Below are 23060 nucleotides of genomic sequence, written 5' to 3' on the forward strand. Positions count from 1 at the left end.
CAAACTTTTTCCTAAATTTATTCTGTTCCTTACAACTGTTTAAGACAGACAAACCATGAATATTTGTTAAGACACATTATAATGTTTAATGATCTTGTGATCAAATTTAAGACAAGTTTTGGGACCCAGCTTCCTGAATATTTGTTTAGTGACTAAGAAAAAAATAAATGTATTTGTAAGAAGTTTGCAGATAACATCAGAAGATGACACAATTATTGATCAATCAAAATTTGATGACACAACAATGTAAAATCATTTGAATAACTAAACTGATTCCAAGCTATATATAATCCGAACGCCAACTGCAACTACCTACGGTTTCTGCATCTCAGTTCATAGATTTTGGCTACACTGGGATTTTTCTTTTCTGTTCTGTCTTTTCTTGACAAAATGCCGCGTAGTTATGTCTCAAATCTCCTTTATGTCTAAAAAGTTTGCCAGAAAGAGCAAATGAACAGCGTGAAAATCATAATCTTAAAATAGATACTAAATCAAATATTGTTTTAATATGTAGTGTTGACCAGTTCAAGCTAGCATTATAGCATATTTGAATTCTTATATATGTTCAGAGAAAGTGAAATCTAAATACCCTTTATCCATATCCAACCAGCTTGCACCAGTTAAAAAGTCTGAGAAGCTGCCAAATGTTCAGTATAAAGCCTAAATTATAAAGAAACAAACAAATGGAACCAATATCAGTGTGTGACCTGTTCCCCTCTAAAAACTGAACTATTCCAAAGTTTCACTCACCACACTACCCCTCCTTATAAAAGCCTAAACAAGCACCAAAAATTCTCAGCAAAACCAAGCTCGGTACCTTAAAAGAACCACTTAGAAGCATAAGAAAACCAAGGAGGCAAGCAGTTTAACTTGTCAGGAAAATGGCAAGGAAGAGAAAGGCTTCTGAAGAAGTTAAAGAGAGAAATTTATCTGATGAAACCATGGCATGGGATGAGGTGATGAAGGAAGCTGCTGCACTAGGAAGTGGCTGGAAATTGAGGAAGAGATTTGTTGGTGTGAGACAAAGGCCTTCAGGAAGATGGGTGGCTGAGATAAAGGATACAATTCAGAAGATAAGAGTGTGGTTAGGAACCTTTGATACAGCTGAGGAAGCTGCAAGAGCCTATGATGAGGCTGCATGTCTTCTTCGAGGTGCCAACACTAGAACAAACTTCTGGCCCAGTTATCAATCTTCCTCAACTCCTGCTCTTCCCTCAAAGATTACCAATCTCCTCCTTCAAAGGCTCAAAGCAAGGAATGACACTAGCACAAAGCCTTGCACTGTTTCTTCATCTTCCTCCTCCACATCTCTTTTAATCAACCAGCAACAAAGCCAACAAGAAGATGTACGTGGAACTGAGTCAACATATTTCACATTGGACCAATTCTCAGATTTCCTTAATGACCCTGAAGATTACAGCACAAACAACAATGAGTTTAGTAATGACAGTGCACAAACGGATTGCATCACAAATAGTCTTGAATCATGTTTGAATGAGAATGATGATTGCAGGGAAAACGAAAAAGAAATGGTAATGGAATTTGACTTCAACAGTGTGACACAAACATCAAGTGCTGATGTAAATTCAGGAGGGGAAAGAGAGGAAGACAGTGAAGAAGGAACTGATTTGAGTGGTCAGGATTTTCAGTTCCTGGACAATGTTGTTCCATCTAGTTATCATTATTCACTTTTTGAGATCACTGAAGAGATTGAGGAGCAGCTGGAGGCTGAAAACTGTGGTGATGAGCCTTCAATGTTTAGAGAAGTCTTGAAGAGAATGAAATATGAGAGGAAGTTTTCAGCTTCCCTCTATGCCTTCAATGGAATACCTGAATGCTTGAAGTTGAAAGTTGAATCAGTAAACAAAAATAGAAGTGGGGTTTGTATTTCTAATGAACTAACCAACCTCAAGATGGCTTGCAGCAAAAACAAAATTGAGGCTATTGAGAAGAATGAAGAACACATAGAAGCGATGGATGGGAAAGAGCCACAAACATCAGTTGGCATGGATTGCTCTTCACCCTCTTTTTCATCCAGTATTGATGATGAACTGTTACTATGGAATGCACTTGATCTTCCTACTGTTTGTGGTGTTAACTAGCTACCATTCATTTATGTAACAATGAAATATGCTATGTAACATGTACGGTAAAATCGGATTTATGAAATGAAAATATTTTATAGCAAACAAGTGGGCTACATATCTTTCAAAATGGTGTTTTCTTCCTGCATCCCATTATTTATGATTTTTTTCCTGCACTTGATCAATTTTAGAAAATGAATAGTGTGCCCTTTCCATTTTATAAGAACCATGAAAGTAGAGATGTCGAGCCTTTAAGATGGTATAATCTATGGCTAGAAGAGGATATGTTGTAAATTGCACAATCTGATCAAAAGAATTTCAAATTATGTAACTTAATAATATTTTTATATTGAGTAATCTGTAAACCATTTTTTAAATCAAATTTTTACTTTCGGATTGGCTAATCGGCTATTTGATTTTTAACTTGAAGGAAGTTGCATGCATGTGGTGTAAGAGAGACATGTCTTCTAGTGTTTTCAGTTCGACTTATATAATTTTAGGGTAATAAATTTAAATTTTGAATTTTATAGAAACTTGTAACATAATATGAAGCTTATGACCCTGAGTGATATAAATTAAAAATTAATTTGCCACGAAGGCATTCATCCTCCTCCTAATACTACTGTTTCATTTCTTTTTGGATGAATATATTCTTCTTACCAGGCATGTTATATAAAATTAAGTATAGCTAAGGTTCCAACGTTTGTAAGATCCCGAATCCATTTTCGAATTTTTAACCAATCTAAATTGTGGAACTAAAATATAAAAAGTAATTGCGAATTGCATAACCAAGTCTTTTCCTAATTATCTGAATAAAAAAAGTTCTAAATTACACAATACCCAATTCTTTTACTTCAGATATCGTGATCCACAATATTATCCAAAATTATAAAATCTGAAAATATTATGAATCAATCAATCCAAAAGATCTCGGACAAGTAAAATCCTTCAAAATGCTAGCGCACAGTGATAATGGAAAATTTAAATTCTCAGTACCAGTCTGATAGGAGGTTGCATTCATACAAGGGTGTAATGTGAAATTAGATTTATAAGAAAACAAGGCTAATCTGCAAAAGTTATAGGCAGCCTAGGCATCCCTTCCAGATAGCAACAGTCATTTACAGCACTTGGTTGAAAACCATACACATAGTGTCAGTCAGGGGCTATTTAGCTTTTCCCATGAAATTAAATGACCAAGAGATAGGAACAACTAGTCGAACACCATTGTTAACGAAGCAAATCCCATATTTAGGATTGACTCCTTATAATGTTTACCCATAGAAAAACGGGTATCAGAGGATACGCTCGGACAGAAAAGATACTTATATGTACAATGAAAGCTTATTCACATAAAACACAAGGCTTATTTAAGTCTCTTGTGATCCTAAGCTCTTTGTTCTAGAGGACGCGAAGCTGTGCAAGGAAGGCAGCACACAGATCCAAGAAAAGAAACTGTGGACCCTGCACCCTTTGAAGATCAAGCAGATACTTTTCTTCCCGAGTTTTGTAAAGCTGTGAAAGTGAACGTAAGAATTAGAGAATACTCTGGAATAATACAAGAGATGAATTAGTTGTAATTAAAAAGACAATCTCCGTCCCCAATGAGTATAACACTGCCAAAAAACAGCAATGATTTAAACATCGAGGGAAGGAAAATAAAAAGATGACTCTTTCGGTTTTTCTATTTTTGCGGTTCATCTTTGGCCTTAATTTAGCAAGGGAGACTAATCATCCGACTATCAGAGCAAATCCGTCATTACAGATGCCATAGAAGATTTTTTTTTTAAATCACATTATGTGAAACATTATGGTTCTAAGCTAAATTACCTGAACTTCAAATTTGACCACGTTTGCGGTAGAAACAGCATCGTTCTCAATAATGTTGGAATCATCTCCAAAGTAATGGTTGTTACTGTGCACATTACTGTTAACCATTCCATCTTGATGACCAGGAATGGCAGCAACCCACCTGCACTTCATGTTGTAGTGTCCAATTTTCTTCCAACAAACATTTAACTCTTGCAAAGCTTTAAGGACCTCTGTCATTATTTCTCGAGGATGGGCGCGAGACTGTCACAAGATAATGAACAAAAGTAACTACCAACACGACATCAAACTACATTTTTTAAGATGGCAACTACTACAAAAAATCAGACACCGTTAGATATAAATTATAAACACTTGTTAGTTCTTCACAACTGCAATATATCCAGAGAGGAAATAAATTGTATAAAATACAACACAGACAAGTTAAACAGTGACATCCAACAAATTCCTCTCAAACAGCAACATCACCATGGGTGATACTGTCGTACCTGAAGACCAAGGGCCCATTTCCTTTCAACAGGGAACTGTGGCCTCGATCCTACTCCTGGATAATCCATATAGCCTGGAAAGCGTTGTCCAACAACTGAAGAAGCAACTTCACTGGAATGCATTTGGTTAAAACTGGAATCCTAGCAAAAAACAATATAAACCCAAAACTAATGAGCTTTGCATAGGATTCACTTTTAAATGGAAACAACTAAAAAATATAATATCAAGTAACGTACGGTTCCATTATTATAAATCCACAAAGAACCAAACTCAGGCTAGAAAGACATAGTTAATGTCAAGGTTAAAATGATAGAAACCTCACTTAAATTACAGAAAACGCTGAGATCAGTGTCATGAAAATCGTATTACAGGAACCAAACCCAGGACCAGAGTAGCTCACTGAGGAGCTGGTTTCCCACCCTAAGTTCACCCTGCCCCTCCCCTTCCGCTACACCCTTTACATTTTATAAAATCCCAACTCTTCCCTCCCCCTTTCCCACCTTGTTAAAAAGCTCTTTACAAAGCTCTCCCCCTTCACTTCACCCCTTTCCTCACATTTCCAATGCAACCTTCGGTTGGAGTATCCAATTACCCAATTTTCTGCTGTCCATTCCCTTCATCTTGGCTTGCACCAACATAACACAGGTGCCAAACATATACTAATACATATCACAAGCAAGCATATAGCCCAGTTTGCATAGGGATAATATCTTGTTTCTGAATCATTATCAAGCTAAATGACTTAATCAGAAAATAGAGACCAACTACTTATGAAATATTAAAAAGAGGGCGGGAGCTTAAAGAAACCCACCATGGACTCCTGAAACTCAGCTCCAAGATAACCACTGGAAACACGGAATCGATTGTCCAATAACAAATAGTATGCTACAGTACCCTGAAATATATGGATGGTAGTAAGAGATAATCTGGCAAACGTAGAAGGAGAAAGACATGGGCACAAACCTCATTTTGTATCCTGTTCCGAAGGGATTCAATCAATTGATTCCTGTCAAATCCCATCTTCACCACTTCCTGAAGAATCTCCTCATCAATCTACAAAACCATGATATCATTTGGACCAATTATAATACATCAACTAATACACACACGAGAATTTCCAATGTGTATGAATGTGAAGTGCAAAAGTTTGAAAACAGAAAGTAGCTGAAAAGATACCAAAACCCTTAAGACTTGTGAAGTCACTCAAGGTTTCCAACCAGTCATTTTCACTTCAAAAGTAGTATTCTCAACTATATAAAGAGAATGGAGATGGAAAGAGAATGACAAATAAAGATATAAAAATAAACCTTTTTGGCCTGTTGCAGTGTATCTGGTGGGGGCACGGCCAAATAACGTGGAAGACGAGCTTGGAACCATGGGTGTTGACGTATCTCAGGTATGGTCATTCTCCTCATAGGATCAACCACAAGCATCCCTGGTATCAAATCCCTAGCACTAGGTGATAGATGACTGGGAAGGGTGTATATCCCACCCTACATGAAACAATATGAGGTCAAAAATCTCGGGTTATGATATCTTTTAAAGAATAAATTTGCTTTGGATTATCTGATTCTAAAAGATCAATTACTATATAAATTATACTAATATGAATTAAAAACAACCAATGTTTAATTCAAACACTCCTACGGTTGCATTAACATAAATAACTCAAAAATACAACCTTTGCATTTGCAAAGTTTCAGAAGATTAAAATGATTAAAAAATGGGCAAAGGACAAAGAAAATGCACATAGCAGAAATAAACATGAAAAGAAGCAGGAACTGAACACATAGAATGTTAGCCACATATCCAAGGCCTGGGTAGTTTTCACACTAAAAACAAAAATAAGGAAGAGAAAGCAGGAAACACCTATTTATTTAATATTAATCAATAATATTGATTAACTAAATAAAATTAATATCAATAATACCTTTATTTTCTTGAAGAGATTTGGAATGTTTTCATCATCAAAAGGAAGAGTGCCACAAAGAAGAGCATATAAAATTACACCACAGCTCCAGACATCCACTTCAGGTCCAGCATACAATTTCCCGGAGATAACCTATGAAAAATCACCAAGTTAGCAACCAAGAAATACAAATCACAAGATACAATATAAACACACCACACATGCACACATTCCTCAACAACAATAAAAACAATAATCATCATCATTGTGTATTTCATTACAAAAAGAATTTCAAACCTCAGGAGCTGCATAGTTAGGGCTTCCACAACTGGTTTTGAGAAAGTGACCATCACGCATGATGTTGCTCAAGCCAAAATCAGCAATCTTGACATTACATTTGGAGTCCAAAAGTAAATTCTCAGGCTTCAAATCTCTATGAACCACCATATTCCTGTGACAGTACTCCACACCAGAGATTATCTGCTTCCAAAATCAGAAATTAGCTTGAATAATGTGTGACAAAGTTGTCTTCTCAACTGCACAAAATAGTAAACAATCCTACCTGTTGAAAAAAATTACGAGCTTCATCTTCCTGCAACCTACCCTTCTCTACTATGTAATCAAAGAGCTCTCCAGATTTCACATACTCCATAACAACATATATGTCAGATGGAGTTTCTATGACTTCATAAAGTCGTATAATGTGAGGATGCATGAATAATCTTAAAATTTTGATTTCTCTCCTCACTGCAACAAGTTTTGGGAAAAGAAAAGGGGAAAAGAAATGATAAGTATATTTGATTAATAAATGACTGAGAAGTAGAAAGCATAAATTTTGTATACACAAGCATCAGGAAAACAGTAATATTTGTCCTCAAACTCCACACCGTAAGAATATAAGGGTAACAGGATTAGAAAATGCAAAATTCCTTGAATCTTACCGCTCAATACTCACAAAACAAAGCAAAATGCTGCAAATATTGGAAAATCTAACACCAAAATCACAATTAGATGATGATTGAAATTTATTGATAAGAAATAACAAACCTTTTTCTTCCATTTCCATGCTCTTTATCTTGCGCCGATTTAGGATTTTGATTGCAACCTTATGACCAGTCAATACATGTTCTGCAATTTTCACCTTGCCAAAAGATCCAATCCCAAGAGTTTTTCCCAATTTATAATTTGGTAGAAACATGTCGAGGCCAGCACCACCTCGGCCAGCTGGTCCATCCATTTCTAAATCTATAGGCAAATTTGTGGAAGACACGACATAAAAATCAGCCCCTAAAAGTATATTCAAGCATAAAATGGAAAGTATATTGAAATCTACTTCAGATGCAAACATAAAAAAGAATAGTAGAATGAAGGGAGGAACAAGCAAAATCATCCATGAGCAGTTACAAGGGTTTACAGCTCAAGTACAAATCCAATTGTCACCCCAGCTGCACTTTTCTGAGGGCAAGGGATTCATCATCCAATCCAAACCAACCTTTAAAATGAAGAAGGGGTTCAGAGAATAAACAGGGATGGCTCCCATTGTGAAAACCTACACTAAAACACTGAAGAAAAATGATAGGTTCAAGGGAAATGTTTATATTAGGATAAATAAAAGGCACAGACAGGTAACAGTTTATGGGTAGGTTTTGTTGTCTCGTACTTTTATAAACTTTGTGTGGGCAGTTGTTTTTAGCAGTTTTTTAGGAAGTTTTGTAAAGGGAAGACTAGGGAGAGTCTGGTCCTCTCGAAAGACCAGGGCTAGTGTAACAGTTTAGATTACTGTGCTTGTTTCATTGTTAATAAAGCTGTCTGGTTTTTTTCTGGATGAACATCCAAAAACCTGTCTTGGAAGTCTTTACAGTTTTAAATAAATCTGGGTACCTATCAAAAAATCAACAACTCCGGAATATAAAGTCTCAGCAGCAGCTAAAACTTTTAGGTACTGTTAACTAAAATACCAGCAAAAGGGTACACCAAGACTGATATACTTCACATGAAGGCAACATTGCTTGGGAAAAAAGGATCCAGATCATTGTAATTGAGAACAATTGCCTCAATAACTGTTGCAATAAAAAAAAATGAGATCCTGATTAATTGTATTATATGAAAAAATTGACAGTTTTATATTATAACATAGTTAATGATCCCATATAGCAGCATGGAGCAACTATCCCCAAAACTGCTGTGGCAGGATAGCGGAAAGCAGAATGACTGATACTTTTGAAGATTATAAATACAATGCTAAATAATTTATCTTTCATGTGTATAAACAAAACAAACAACAAAATCCTCATCCCACGAGGAGAGGTGAATCCCTTAAATCCACACATACATGCCAAAAAAAGTACCACACATTGAGCACACTTATAACCAATAAAGTCATAATTTTAAGTTAAACACACAAGTTGACAATAAAAGTCTAGCAAGAAATGGGAATCAGAATTAGAACTTTGAAGTGTACAGAACACTTGAATTCAGGCATCACTGATACTTTGAACATAAAACAGAACAAAAAAAACAATAACTGAGAAACTCAACACAATATGCTGTAAATAAAAAAGAAAACAGAGACCGGATTCAAGTGGACATATCTAGTCACAAACACAGTTATCAATTCCGGATTGAGGCACAAACCAGCTGACCTCGACACGGTGTGATAATAGGATGGCCACTATTCTGTATGCAGGTTTATAAGATGTATAGGATATACACATAACTGTCAGAAAATGATAAATTACTCAATTCATGACATTAATAATCAACAATAGAAAGTCAATGGCAGAAGATCACCAGATATGATACAAGACAAGTTAGCAGGTCACTGAAGAGTGGAGAAACAGACTACAGGTCTTGTTGCCAGAGAGAAGAGAGTTGAGAGAGAAGATTTATCAATGGCAGTAGGTGTCACCCTTTTAACTGCTTTTTCCCTGAGAACCCTATAATACCCCTATCCACAACAAATAGCCTTGACATCCGAATAAAGAGGGTTTCTAGGAATCTCAGCACAATAGCTGAAATATTTAAGAAGGCAGCAACAGCACTGTTGTGCAGTATTAATAAGCATTAATTATAAAGTAAAATTTTTATACAGGAAAAGAATGAGCTACTTAACAATTTAGCAGGAGTGAACAGAAACAACTAAAAAATATATATAACAATATAGTAGCACCACATCATCTTTCATGTTCTTTTATTGTTATTGCAGTCAAAAGAGGTGGCACATGGCTCAAAGGCAAAGGTTACAGACAGGTGATTCATAATTGTTATTTCAAGTAACATGAAAACGGTTCCTCTAAGCTCACACGACGATGGCTGCATTGCATACATCAAACCTGTCAGACTCCACCAATGATGGAAGCCAGATGAACTAGGATGTGAACGCTTATCTGTTATGTCAGATTTGAGAGATAATGTAGCAGTGTAGGCAGTCAGATAAGTTATAATTTGTGAGAATCCACAGATTAATGCAAAATTAATCTGGTGTTTGATGGACAGCTCAGGAAAGATTTCACTTTTTTCCCAAAAGGTGAAAGGTATCCTAAAGGTGATAGGGGATCAAAACTCCTTGAGTCAGCAAGTGACAAAATACAGACACCTTGCTGAATGAAGCAGAGCATCCAACTCAAATAGGGTTCCCTGTCTAGAACCAAATCAATTCATGACCCACTCCCCTGCGTTTAACAAACCATCCACATTCCGGGAATAGAAAAACTGGCTATGATATCAGTTATTGTAGAGGAAGATCCAGTTTCAAAAGAGAGGATGTTAAGGGAATAGAGCATCAATTTTAAATAGGAGCTTCATGTCCCACACCCAGCTAGTGAGGGTCTCAAGCTCCAATATTGACCTTAAAGGCAAACATTAACAATAGAAAAGAAAGAAACCAATAAAAGATTTGACTGTTTTGTATTTTGCATTAATTTTCACTCAAATCAACTACTCAAACAACACAATTTGTGGTACAAACTGAAAAGGAAATATTAATTGTTCAATTTCTAAAACCTGTCAAATACTTTCACTGGTAGAAGTCCAAAGGTGGATAACTAGTTATTTCCACCATTTCAAATAATTGGCATCTAAGGTTTTGCACAACAGGGATTAACATGGTAGTAGAGTTGGGATTTAAATCATGATTTGGGAGGTCTATTTTCTGAAATAAATATCAACCCATATCATAAACAGTAAGATTCATGAACAATAATAAAACATAGTGTGTAAAACTAACACATTTAAAAAACAAATTCATACCAAAAAATATAACACTAGTAGCAATTTAAATAAAGAAATGCATAAAACATCAAAACATGCCCACACATCTATTGGCATTTCAAACTCAAATAGCTAACAAAACAACATATAAAGCACCAAAACAAACAAAGATCCAAATCATAAAAGCATGGCAGAAAAAAAGTGGCTGCTGGTACAAAGCAGAAGAGCTGAGGCACCACAATAAAATACAAAGAAATGGTGGAAAAAAAGAGTGGTTTACTCTGTTTCTTCTGGAGTAACAAACAACAGGTGAAGTAATGAAGAAGAGACCCCAAGAATGAGAGAAAACACGAACAGTTACAGAAGACCACCCTGGTTCGAATTGGGGATTAAATTCAGTCTGTTCCCTCTCATTTTACCCAATTTTTCAACAAAAAAGACATTACTAGGGGCACAACCAGTTCTGCCTGGATGGCACAATTCATGTAAGATTTGTGTGATTCATTAACATTTCAAGAACAAAATCTCAACACAATTATTATGGCCAAGGCCTAGAATCGTATACTATCATTAATGTATTGTAGATCAGATATGAAGCACCTGACATAGACATGGAAACTGTCACACTTCTAATCTCCAAAAGGAAGGACACAACAATATATATATATATATATATATATATATACATTGAATATCATTATGAAATACTTAAGTCGACAATCAAGATACTCCACCGGGGTCAAACTATAGAAGTAATAGTGTCATTAATTATCCTTAATTTGAGGGATCATTCCTAAATTCTCTAAACTAACTTTTTCTTTGATAAAAACCTCTCGTTCCACTAATTGGGGATACAAATTGATAATAATAAAATCCAGATTAACAATAAATAGCGCTACGCTGATTTTTTACGGAGACAAACAATTAGAAACGAACTATACTTCTGAACTGACAAATATTTTGAAACTGAGGAATTATTTTCTTCCATTCATACAATTTTAACGTGTTTAAGTATCACAGTTAGCAACTTGTATCAGCGGCCTCCTATGGTATTCTACAATTACCAAAAGTAGCAACAGACACGAAGCATAAAAGGCACCCTATGTGCCTCATTGACCCATTATGCTGCCTTACCTTAGGTGCACCTTTAACTTGACTGTTTTTCAATCTTTCCAACTACGAATAAGCTACTACAAGCTTAACAACAACAGATTTTTTCAAACGTTGACATCACCACTAAACACCAGCTAATGTTCCACTTTGTTGGAAGTGTACAAGGCATCTACTGCTCCAAAAGTAATGGATGTACATATCATAATAGTAACGGTAATCACAGAAAACGGAAGCTGAAAATTGATAGACGTTACAACAATAACAATAATACATCATGAAGAAAACAATATTATAATTCATTCAAATATAAAAAGAATAAGCAAATCAACATAATATTAAAACAAAAATTTTAATTTATATAATAATCTCTGAACAATTCAACGAGAGAAAAAATCTAAGCAATGGTAGCTATTTGTTATCCACACGCAACGCAATCCAGAATCTCAAATCTGGAAATTGGCAAACTTCCGATCGAAAGCGCTTGTTTATGTTCCCAACAGTAAAGAGAAGAATAATCTTAGCACGAAAAGAAAAGCGAGATTAACGGAGAGAGCAAGAGAGAGAGAGAGAGAGAGAGAGAGAGAGAGAATTGTTTGAGGATTGAGAAGGGAAAAGGCTCACCCTAGTAGTGTTGGAGTGAACGGAGCTTGAGATTGAGGAGAAACGTTGAGATTAAAGGAACCCTAAAGTTGAAGATTGGAAAGAGGAAGAACAAAAGAGGAACAAAGCATCGCGTTCTCCTTCGATGTTTGCATCTGCGTCAGCGATGCTATTACGCGACAAAAGACGGTGCGTTTCAATCTCAGATGCTTTGGTTAATCGTTGGATTCTAATTCTAAAACATCTATTTTTAAGCGTTATTACCATATTACCCATGCTAACGAAGAAATAAGTGAGCAAGTTGATTTTTTCTAACAAGAGAATCTTTTACAATTAAAGTTATCTCTTTTATACTGCATGCTGATTGAATTATAACAACTACAAAAATTTTCAAATATAAATTTTTTTCAATATTAACCTGTTGATATAATTTTGATGGGATGTGTTGTCAAAACCTTAAATATGTAAAGTTTTTGTAGTTAAAAATGTATTTTTTTCTTTTTTAAGAAAAATCACCATATAAATAAAATATCAATTTAATTTATTTACAAATATTATATTTTATCTAAAACTTTAAAATAATAAATTTATAAAAAGAAAATTATTATTCAGTATTGTTTCCATTGGTGAGTCAAGATCAACTCTTTTTCTTTGATATGTTTTTGTAACTCCAAACTTAAGTCAATATCTCTTCTATTATGTGTTTTCTGATGTTTGACTAAATTAGAAAGATGCCTACAAAAATATGTATTAAATATAACAAAACAATCACAATTCCTAAATTTTTATCTATAGATTTTGTAATAGATTTCAGGTTAACATTACCTTAATTATGACTTAACCTAACTTGTAATAATATTGCTTAATTTTATTAGTATTAGTTTAACTCGATCGTTCAACTAGCTGACTGACTCTTTTGGAATTTCAATAAAATTTCTGAGTATCATTGTAAATATAATTACTTGTTAGGATGTTCTACCAATAACCTTTATTAAACTATGCATTACATAACTAGAGTTTCTTAGAACCACCACTATGATTCAAATAATGTGAAGATTAGGAGGCTAAGTTGTTTATGATTTCTTGTTGGAGTATTTGGAAATACTAAGTTTACGAGATAAGTTGAGTACCTATTTACCTGTGGAATGAAAAAAACAAAAGAAAATGTACTCACTACAGAAAAAAAAAGTATATATTATTATGATTACATTTTAAATTCATCTAAGAACTTTAAACATAGGACAAAATGTATAGTAGTAATTACTATGGTATAACTTTGTATTCTTAAACTGTTAATAAACATGACACCTACTAGAATCTTACATAAATATAAATGCATGATTTTTGTCCACATCCAGATCAAGATTTATTAGCATAAAAGAACCCACTTAAACCAATTTACTTAACATAATCTACCCTTTGTAGAAAAGGGCTACAATATTACATTGTATCTATTGTGTCAGGTTAAAGATGAAGTTGCAACCATGGGTGTTGTTGGATCTGAGATATTGTTATCCTTTTCATAGGTTCATTAAGCATCTTTGATATCAAATCTCTAGCTTCAGGAGATAGGTAACATGGAAGAGTGAAAAGCACTTCCTGTGTATAAGAAGAGTTAATTATTAAATCTTCTTTAAACTAACATAATTCAAATCAGAGTTAAATATACTTTTATATATTTAATTTTTAATAAAAATTAGATTTTTTTAAAATTTAAACTAATTTCATTCTTTATTTTTAAAATGTGTTTTAATCAAATTTTATTGATTTCATTTTAGGTTTTAAATATGTTTCTGAATTAATATTAAAAAAATATGTCAAATATTATAAAAAACTTATCTTATGTTTAATAAAATTAATAAAATTTAATTAAGAAAATGAAATTTCATACATTTTTAAAATTAAAGAATTAAATTGAATTAAAATTAAAAAAGATAATTTTCATTTTCATTCAAAATCAAGATATCAAAATCATATTTAATCTTCAAAATTAGTGTTTATTTAAAAGTTTATATCAATCAATAACCATAAAATTAGAGATACCTTCATTTTGTTGAAGAGATTTGAAATGTTTTCATCGTCATCAAAAGGCAGAACTAAACCACAACTCCATACATCAACTTCTGGTCCAACATATAATTTTCCATATATAACCTGTGAAATTTCAACCAACAACAATTAACCAATAAATAGCACAGCCTATTATTTACTAAATTCATCTTAATTACTCATACTTAATTCAGCAGTCTTGTTATTGACAAATTTTTATTTTTTAATATTAAATTTGAATTAATAGTAAAGTGTGTTGAAAAGGGTGTTTTATGCAGAAACCATGAGATCATAAAATTAAAAACCTCAGGAAAGTAATCACCATGTTGTTTAAAAAAGCATATAACAGGAATTTATCAGAATTTCTAAAAATATCATAAGATCTCTATTAAAAGAATAAAATAATTAATATGTTATTATTAATCTGTCTTAATATCATCAATTGTTGCTATTACTTTTAATCATATTCATCATACTATCTATATGACAATAAATATATATTAAACAAACATTTGGCAAATTATTCGAGAGTGAACACAATTCTAAAGTTGTTTGTATATAAAAACATAAAATAAAAATTCTCTAGTGTTTAGATAGTAATATGCAAACACTTTTAGATAAAAATAAATAAATATTTTTTTGTAAATTAAGATTTATCTATGTAAATTTTTTTAAGAAGAATTTTTACAAATTATGTAACATCCAAGATTATATAGAAACATATAATATAGTAAGTTCACATTTTAATATACGAGAACAGTTAGAAGTAGACTGTAAGTAAAGTATTAAAGTTACAGTCACCCCAAAATAAGTCCTAATTTAAAACTTAAACACAGTAGAGTATTTCAAAATCATAAGGAACAACTAAGAGTCCTAACTAGACTAAGTTGTAGCATCATCTTCCTCCAAAGCTTGCTCCAGAGGCACCTCATCCACCTCTACTCACATCCAAGTGGATGATCATTGCAAAAAAAAAAAGCATACCATAGCAAAACACAAACACAGAAGCAAGGGTGAGCTAGATATACAAAAATCATGTTATAACAGTCATAGGCAACATGCAAGTAAGGACAGATACACTACATTATACAAACATGACTTGTTGCACTTAAATTTGACTCGTTCGGACTTAGAATGTTTGTCGAGCTATGGCGAGTCATGCACTCATGGTGGCCTCTACTGCTTTGTAAAGCCATTGCCAATGGGTTTCACCCTACCACACTCACGAGGTTAGTCCGTTATCACTCACCTTGGGCCATACTGGAAGCACCCAAGACTAGGACCTCCTGCTACTACTCACAACATGATTCAATCCTCTCTACTTTAAAATGATTGACCATTGTAGTTTTAGGATAACCCCCAAGACTGAGCTACCATGCAAATCATTCTAAACACTAAGGGCACTACCATGAATCTTCTCCTTGAAGATCATGGAATTACGTCCAATAATATAGGGCACCACCATGTAACCTCCCTTTGAGATTCATGGAATTACGTCCATCAACCATACTTTTAAAACCACATACTTTCAATCACCAAACATGTTTCATACACTCGCATACTTTCAATATAATCACATTACCACCCTCATACTATGCATTCCAAACATTCCACACACTTAATTTAACCAAAAAGAGAGTAAAAGGAAAGACTAGACTCAAAGGATTCACACAGTGCACCCTCACTCGCAAGGCGAATTAACTCGCTGAGGTGTTGTACCTCACGTCCCTCGCATAGTGCACCCACTTAATTCGCTATGCGAATTAACTCACTGAGGCTACAAGCCTCAGGTCTTCTCGCATAGCAAACCCAAGTCGTTATGCGAAAGCTCAGACAGAGAGCACACCCCCAAATCCTCTCGCTTTGCGCCCATCTCGCTCTTCGAATTAAAATGGCAGTGACTCCAGACCACCCCCAGTCGCATGGCGACTAGATTCGCTATGTGAATCTCTAGACAGAGAGTAGTATTCTCCAGTCATTCGCACAACGCACCAGCTTGCACAACGAATGACCCAGACAATAAGCACTCTCTACAGGGACTCGCTATGCGAGACAACTCGCATAGCGACTCTACATCATCTGCAGAACGCAAATTCTGCAGAATCATGCACTCACAACAGGCCTTACCACTTCCAGGCCTTTTCTCCAATTTCTAACACCCCTAATTCTTGTTTTACACCTAATTAGACTTGTCTAGATGATTATAAACGTTCCTACTACAATTCTAAAGTGATTTAGAATCAATTTCTACTCTAGAACACCAAAATCAACAACTTAGGGACCCAAATCCAATTCTAATACTTGTAACTCATTTTAGACCAGTTTGAGATTCCTAACAAGTCAAAATTGACCTATCTGAGCTACCCAAACAACCCAATTGCACTCAAGACCTCCAATGCCCAAAATCACTACCTCACTTCCTCTTAAAGTGACTTAAAACCCTAATAGAACACCAAGTTTTCTACTTATTCACTGATACAATAGGTCTCTCACCACAAGCACTTCAACATAGTCATTAAAGAAATTAAATACATCCAAACAGTATACAAACATCACACTTCAGTTCCACTGTCCCAAAGTTCAACACATGCAACTAAATCTTTCCAAGTCAAAACACAATACCAACAGTACAACAGTACAAAACTCAGCATACATCACATGCAATCAATATAAAAATGTATCCTAGCTCCCCTTATCTTAGAGTAAGTTGACTGAACAACTCACAAGAACCCTTAAACCGAACCTTGAGTTGTGAGAACTCAACAAAACCCTACATAACACCACATTGAAGACAGAAACAACTCTAAGAGCTAGAATGAAGTGGAAAAATTGAAGAAGATGAAAGCACAAGACACATGCAACTAACAAAGATTGCATATGCTAGTTCAAGGACAGATAAAAGGTTGCATGGAGGAACTTACCAGCTTAGAACCTGAAATGAATCGATTAGTTTCGAAGCCCACTACTTTGCGGACGTTTTGGCGCCACCTGATCGGAAATTCAATGGTTTAGAGAGGAAAAATGGAAGAGAGAAGACAGAGTTGTGGTAGAGAGAAGACAGAGAAAAAGGAAGAACTTGGTTCTGGAGAGAGAATGGAATTAGACTAATGAACCATATTTGTTTCCAAAAAAGTCTATTTATATTAAAAAAAATATCTGGTTATATTAGTCTAATACTTAAATCCAATCTTTTAAATCCAAATTTCCAGGTTCTCACAAATTATGTTTATATAATCTATATAATATCTTGATTTCAAGCCTCACAGTTAACCATTGTTATTAAAAATGTTTATTAACAACTTTATTTAAAAAAAATTATGAATCAATTGTGTGTTGTAAGAACCATTAAATTCAGCAGTGAGTGGAAGCCGGGTGTAGGTGTAAGAATTTAGAAATTCAGAAAGTGCAAGCTAGGTGTGTGTAGCTGAGTGGCCGATCGGTTTTGACGGTAGTATATAAGGAAAATTTTCAAACTTTCGTGTCACTTTACTCTGCATGCACTTCTTCTCTCAAAGTTTCTGAGTTTATATTCTCTTCCTTCTCTCTACAATTCTCTTCCTTCTTCCTACAAATTCTCACTTTCTTTTTATTCCGATCATCAATCAGGCAACGCCTGAGTCTTCCTGGTGTCAAAGGCTTCACTTTGCACCGATCAAGTTGTTGTTTTGAGCTGGTAAGTTCATCCTCTTCTTAGAACGTTTGTTTTCCGGCACATGCAAACCAAGTTTCTGGTTGCATGAGTTTATTACCTCTTCTATTAAATTCTGATCACATTTCTGGTCTTATGGTTGGTCTATTTTCACAAATAAATGAATCTTATATTTCTAAGACTTTTGGTGGTGAGCAAGTTTCTGCACTGAAAGTTCTTTGTCCAATTAAGAGGTAAGGGAAGCTAGTAGTTTAATTATGTTTTCCTGTGTTTGTGTTTGGAATCTCTGTTTGAACGTTTGCATGCATGTATGAACAATTGTATGTTTGATTGAATTATATGCAATATTATGTGGTTGGATGAAATCTGTGAAGTGGTTGAGAGGTTCTGAAAGTTTTGTAGAAAATCGAGCGATCGGTATAGAACGACTCGGTCTGGTCATGGAATCGAGCTTAGTGGCATTCGGTTTCGTAGGGATAATCTGATTAAGTGTCGTTCGGTTTAATATTGACGTTCAATTTAAAAGTATTGTTTTTTATATTGACAGTCTCAGGGTGGGTATTATTGTGTGTTATTAGTCGTAATAGGTTTAGCGTTTGTTATTTATAGTACTATGTGTTAGTGCTCGTTTTTGGCAGTACTCGGTTTGTATTGGTACTCGGTCTTAACTAAGTTCTACTTTTGTGGATCCTTAGTTAATGACCGATCGGTCTTGGGTTGATATTCAAGAGAATATAACAGTCAGTCTAGACATAACATTTGATTGTAAACAGCGTTCGGTCTATCATAGGCTTTAACTGTTATTGCCGCTCGGTCATGTACTGTCTTGGTAGTGTTCGGTCAGTTACCAACACTCGGTATCAGAAGTGTTCGTTCTTGTACTAGCACTCGGTCTCTTCGTAGTACTCAGTCTTATTCTTGTATCTTATTTCAATAGTGTTCTGTTTTAGCCAATAGTGTTCGGCCTAAGCCAATGGCGTTCGGTCTAAAACAATAGTGTTCGTTTTAAATATCAAGTGTTCGGTTTTAGCTTTAGAATTTGGTTGTTTTGGCGTTCAACTTCAAAGACGTTCGACTCATGCTTGAGTTTTACTCTTTACATGACCATTTGGTCATGTTCACATATGGGGAGTATTCTTTCGTCCGGTCTTGTTCATAAGATTTGTTGATCTTTCCGTTCAGTCATACTCGAAGTTTGTGTTGTTGGCGTTCGGTTTTTTGCTATGAATGAATATTTGGTCTTTAACTACTATTATCACTGTTTGACTTTGATGGGTTGATATAGTTGTATTGATCTACTGAGTATGGGAAATTGTATTGATATTTCAAACAAGGCATATGTTTCAAGTAATGTGGAAGAGAATTCCAAGGAGAAATGTCTCAGTGAAAAGTGTATTGAAGTGGTAAATGTCTCAGTGAAAAGTGTATCAAAGTGGTGTTATAGTATGAATATGGATAGTGAAATTCACGGAGTTCATCATGATATTCTGATGATTACCAATTCTCAAGTAGAGATGGGTAAGACATTGTGTGAGAATGGCAGGAGGTCCTAGTCCATAGGTTCTTGGGTGAGTTATAATAGACTAAACTCGGGTGACAACTGATGGTTTTCCAGTTACTACAGCACCTGAGTGCATGAACGGCCTCAAGCTACATATCATACAATCCGGATGGTCAAGTCAGGTGTACGATTTATGCATGAAGTATAGTGTTTATTTGTAAATGCATATTTGTATTTGTGTTGGTATGTTGGAGTATTCGGTTCTGCATTGGTTGTACTTGTACGAATTATATGTATGTTTGCATAACTAAATTACATTAGCTTACCCTTATTTCCTGTTTTGTCCATGTTCCTGTTCGATTTTTCCCTTGCGATGTGGAGTGTACGCTGGAGCAGGAGTTGGAGAGCAAGAATGCTGCAGTATAAAATATGATCGTTCGGTCTTATTACTGTTTTTAGTTTTTTAGTTGAACCGTTCGGTTAAATTTTTGGTAATACTGAATTACCGATCGGTTAAGTTTATAGTTTTGGGATTGTGTAGAACTTGAGTAAAACTTTAAATTTTAAGATTATTTTAGGATAACTGTAACCTTATTATAACATTTTTAACTTTCTTACAACATTATTATATGATAATTCTTTATATGGTTTATGTTATATATTTTGGGATGTACATGTGTTATATATTGTACCTAAATTTATACATCAATAAATTTCACGAAACAAAATTTCAGAAAAAAAAGAGAAAAAAATCTAAAGGCGTTTAATTAATAATATATTAATAAATTAAAAAAAAAACAATATAAACCTTGTTCTTCCATTTTCATGTTGTTCATCTTGCCACGTTTAAGGATCTGGATGATGACCTTCTTCCCAGTCAATACATGTTCTGCAATTTTTATCTTGCCCAACATGGATACAAAGCCATCTGTTTTTTCAAATTTATAATTTTTCAAAAACATGTCCATGCCTGCGACACTGCCTTCTTCGGTTCCTCCATCCATTTTTGAAATCTAGAAGCAAAAATATTGAAGAAACAAAGTAAAATTAGGCATCTATATAATATCTATTTTCACATAGAAACTCTTTAAACATCCTTAATTTAGAAGAAAAATTAACATTCACTTACAGTGATTCCACCAAGAGAGAGACCAATAAATAAATTTTGAAAAAAAAAATTCTTTATTTTTGACAAATCTCCACCTGATGATACTCTTATACTTATTGTCAAGAAGAAGAAAACACCTCCCTCAAATATTAAAAATATAAAAGAGTGGGTTTAGGGTATCTATATATATATATATATATATATATATATATATATATTATGATGGTTTGTAATAAGAATCGTAAAAAGAGAAAGAATTGAAAATGGAAAAGAAACTCTGACCAGGGTTTTAATGGAGGTTGGAACTTTGGAAATGACGTACCTAAGATTAAGGTCATAGGTACACGGAAACAAATATTGATTTGAAAGTTTGTATTGTTTTTATAAACTATTTAATGTATTTTTTTTTCGAATTAATGTGTAAACTATTTAAAGCAATCAAAACACATCATGGCAGTTTCCTATGATGTTTACCTAATATTACAGTATACTAATAACAGTATTTCTGACGGTGTAATTAAGGCGAAATTGTTTAATCTTTTAGTTCTTTTTCTCTTAATTTTATTAACATACAAATTTAAGTATTTATATAACTTAATACAATACTTAAATTCTTAAATCTTATGCTAATAAAAATTAATTATATAATTAGGGTAATCATAATTTAATATAGGTGATATTAAAGTATGATTCTCGGTATCATGTTGAAACAAGTTATAAATATTTGTATCCTTGATTCTATTCTTCGTCCTACCTATCTTGTTTATTTTATTGTTTTCTATGAAAATGTTCTACGAAAACTAATTTTCATTCCACTAGCACATTTGTTCCTCCTTTACTTCGAGAAACATTACTAAAACCAAATTTATAATGTAATTAATTTATTAAATGCATGTTTTAAATTTATATATTTTGATTAAATAGTTTAATAAATATTATGAAATGGATAACATACTAAGCAAATATATTCATGTATGTAATTTAGTTACTCTTGGATTTATATTTATATTTATTTTTAATTTATTCAATAATTTAATAAATTGTTTATTAGATAAAATACAAGGCGAAAATATTAGAAAATTAAAATAAATCAACAAACTTACATTGATATAAAATCATACAACTGAAGTTAGATACATCCAAACAATGTAATGGTTACGAAGGATGAGATATAAAACAGTTAAAAAATTCTCTGAAATTGTCTCATATATTCAAGGAATTTTAAAATAAATAAAAAATACTAGTTTTTGTTCAATACACAATGAAAATCGCACATAAAAACATACTTATCAAAATAGTGGAGAAATATATGGCAAGGCTGATTATAAATAATGTAACCCTATACAAATATTGATTCATTTCTTTTTATGAATGACTAAATATGACTTGATTCACTTAATATAAAGGTTTAAAGTTGATTAATTTGTAATAATTAACCTCCTTTTATTATTTTTTATTTGTAAGTTTACTTTTTCTCGTTTGTTGTATATAATTTTTCTTGATATTTTAATTAAATTTAATATTGTTATTATTTGTTTTTTGTTACTACGATGCCTTAAGAGATATTCTTACTCTATCTTAATTTCTTACAACTAAAAGTAATAAAATTAATTAAAATTAAAACTGTGTATATGAGGATGACGTGAACTATATTATTCAATCGTATAAATCGGAAGAAAAAGTTAACTAAAAAAATTTCTCTTCATTTCTTTTACAATACAATTATTAAAATCTATATGATCTTATATATATTTATTAAACTCTCGAATTAACTCGTAAATTCTTACGAGTTTACATTTCCATACTTGGCTTTCGAGTTAACTCAAAAATAAACTCGTTTTCTACATAAATTCTATAGAATCGATTGTGAAATTAGTAAGATTGTGTAAATTCATAAGTTTGGAGCGATTCTCCGAATTTAAAAGTTATATATATAATGAAATATATCAAAATTAATGACAACAATTCAAGTATTTACGTTTTATAATATTTATTATTATAAACATATAAATTTTATTTATTTAAAATTATATAATTTTATAAACTTATTTAAATTAAGATATTATTTATATAATTACTTTTTATCTCAATTACGAGTTTACGAGACTCACGTTTACATAAACTTTCGAATTGGATAATCTTATTTATATATATATATATATATATATATATATATATATATATATATATATATATATATATATATATATTATCAGCTATAATTTTGTCTGTTACGAAACTTCTAAGCATCATTTTCTTTAATTTATAACTAAATAACAATAACCAGAATAAAATATGAACATATATTATTGGAATAAACAATCTGAAAAATAATAAAATAAATGCATCCAAAAGATTGGTATCGGAGCAGTAATTGAAAAGTCCAATCAGAAGTTAATAGCAGTATAGTCAAAAGATACAGAGAATCTCTGAATAAGAAACAAGACGACAAGTACAATAATTGAGGGTGATGAAGGTGAATCGTTACCTGAGAATTTTCTACTTTGGTTTCTAAAATTTGT

At 33.1% G+C, this 23060-nt stretch overlaps 2 protein-coding genes across 2 annotated transcripts; one reads left to right on the forward strand and one right to left on the reverse strand.

Annotated features, from left to right (window-relative positions):
- The first annotated feature begins 569 nt into the window (after positions 1–569).
- Positions 570–2181, forward strand: LOC124825566 (ethylene-responsive transcription factor ERN1-like). Its single transcript, XM_047298212.2, has one exon. It carries the CDS (start codon positions 882–884, stop codon positions 2100–2102), a length of 1221 nt encoding a protein of 406 aa, XP_047154168.1. The 5' UTR covers positions 570–881; the 3' UTR covers positions 2103–2181.
- Positions 2182–3114: 933 nt separating this feature from the next.
- Positions 3115–12439, reverse strand: LOC124825565 (SNF1-related protein kinase catalytic subunit alpha KIN10-like). Its single transcript, XM_047298211.2, has 11 exons — positions 12253–12439; positions 7357–7554; positions 6872–7056; positions 6607–6789; positions 6331–6462; positions 5708–5893; positions 5364–5453; positions 5212–5295; positions 4400–4540; positions 3912–4154; positions 3115–3596 (listed from the first exon to the last, which is right to left on the reverse strand). Exons 2-11 carry the CDS (start codon positions 7544–7546, stop codon positions 3483–3485), a joined length of 1548 nt encoding a protein of 515 aa, XP_047154167.1. The 5' UTR covers positions 7547–7554; positions 12253–12439; the 3' UTR covers positions 3115–3482.
- Between the last annotated feature and the right edge of the window lie 10621 nt (positions 12440–23060).

Source organism: Vigna umbellata, chromosome 4 (assembly GCF_029865625.1).
Source record: "Vigna umbellata cultivar VRB3 chromosome 4, Vumbellata_1.0, whole genome shotgun sequence".
Classification (NCBI taxonomy): Eukaryota; Viridiplantae; Streptophyta; class Magnoliopsida; order Fabales; family Fabaceae; genus Vigna; species Vigna umbellata.

Coding starts and splice junctions, on each gene's coding strand:
- LOC124825565 (XM_047298211.2), bottom strand. CDS start 7,546: ATGGATGGACCAGCTGGCCGAGGTGGTGCTGGCCTCGACATGTTTCTA. Junction 6,790..6,871: donor CTCGTAATTTTTTTCAACAG/GTAGGATTGTTT, acceptor TTTTGGAAGCAG/ATAATCTCTGGTGTGGAGTA. Junction 5,454..5,707: donor CACTGCAACAGGCCAAAAAG/GTTTATTTTTAT, acceptor ATGGTTTTGTAG/ATTGATGAGGAGATTCTTCA.
- LOC124825566 (XM_047298212.2), top strand. CDS start 882: ATGGCAAGGAAGAGAAAGGCTTCTGAAGAAGTTAAAGAGAGAAATTTA.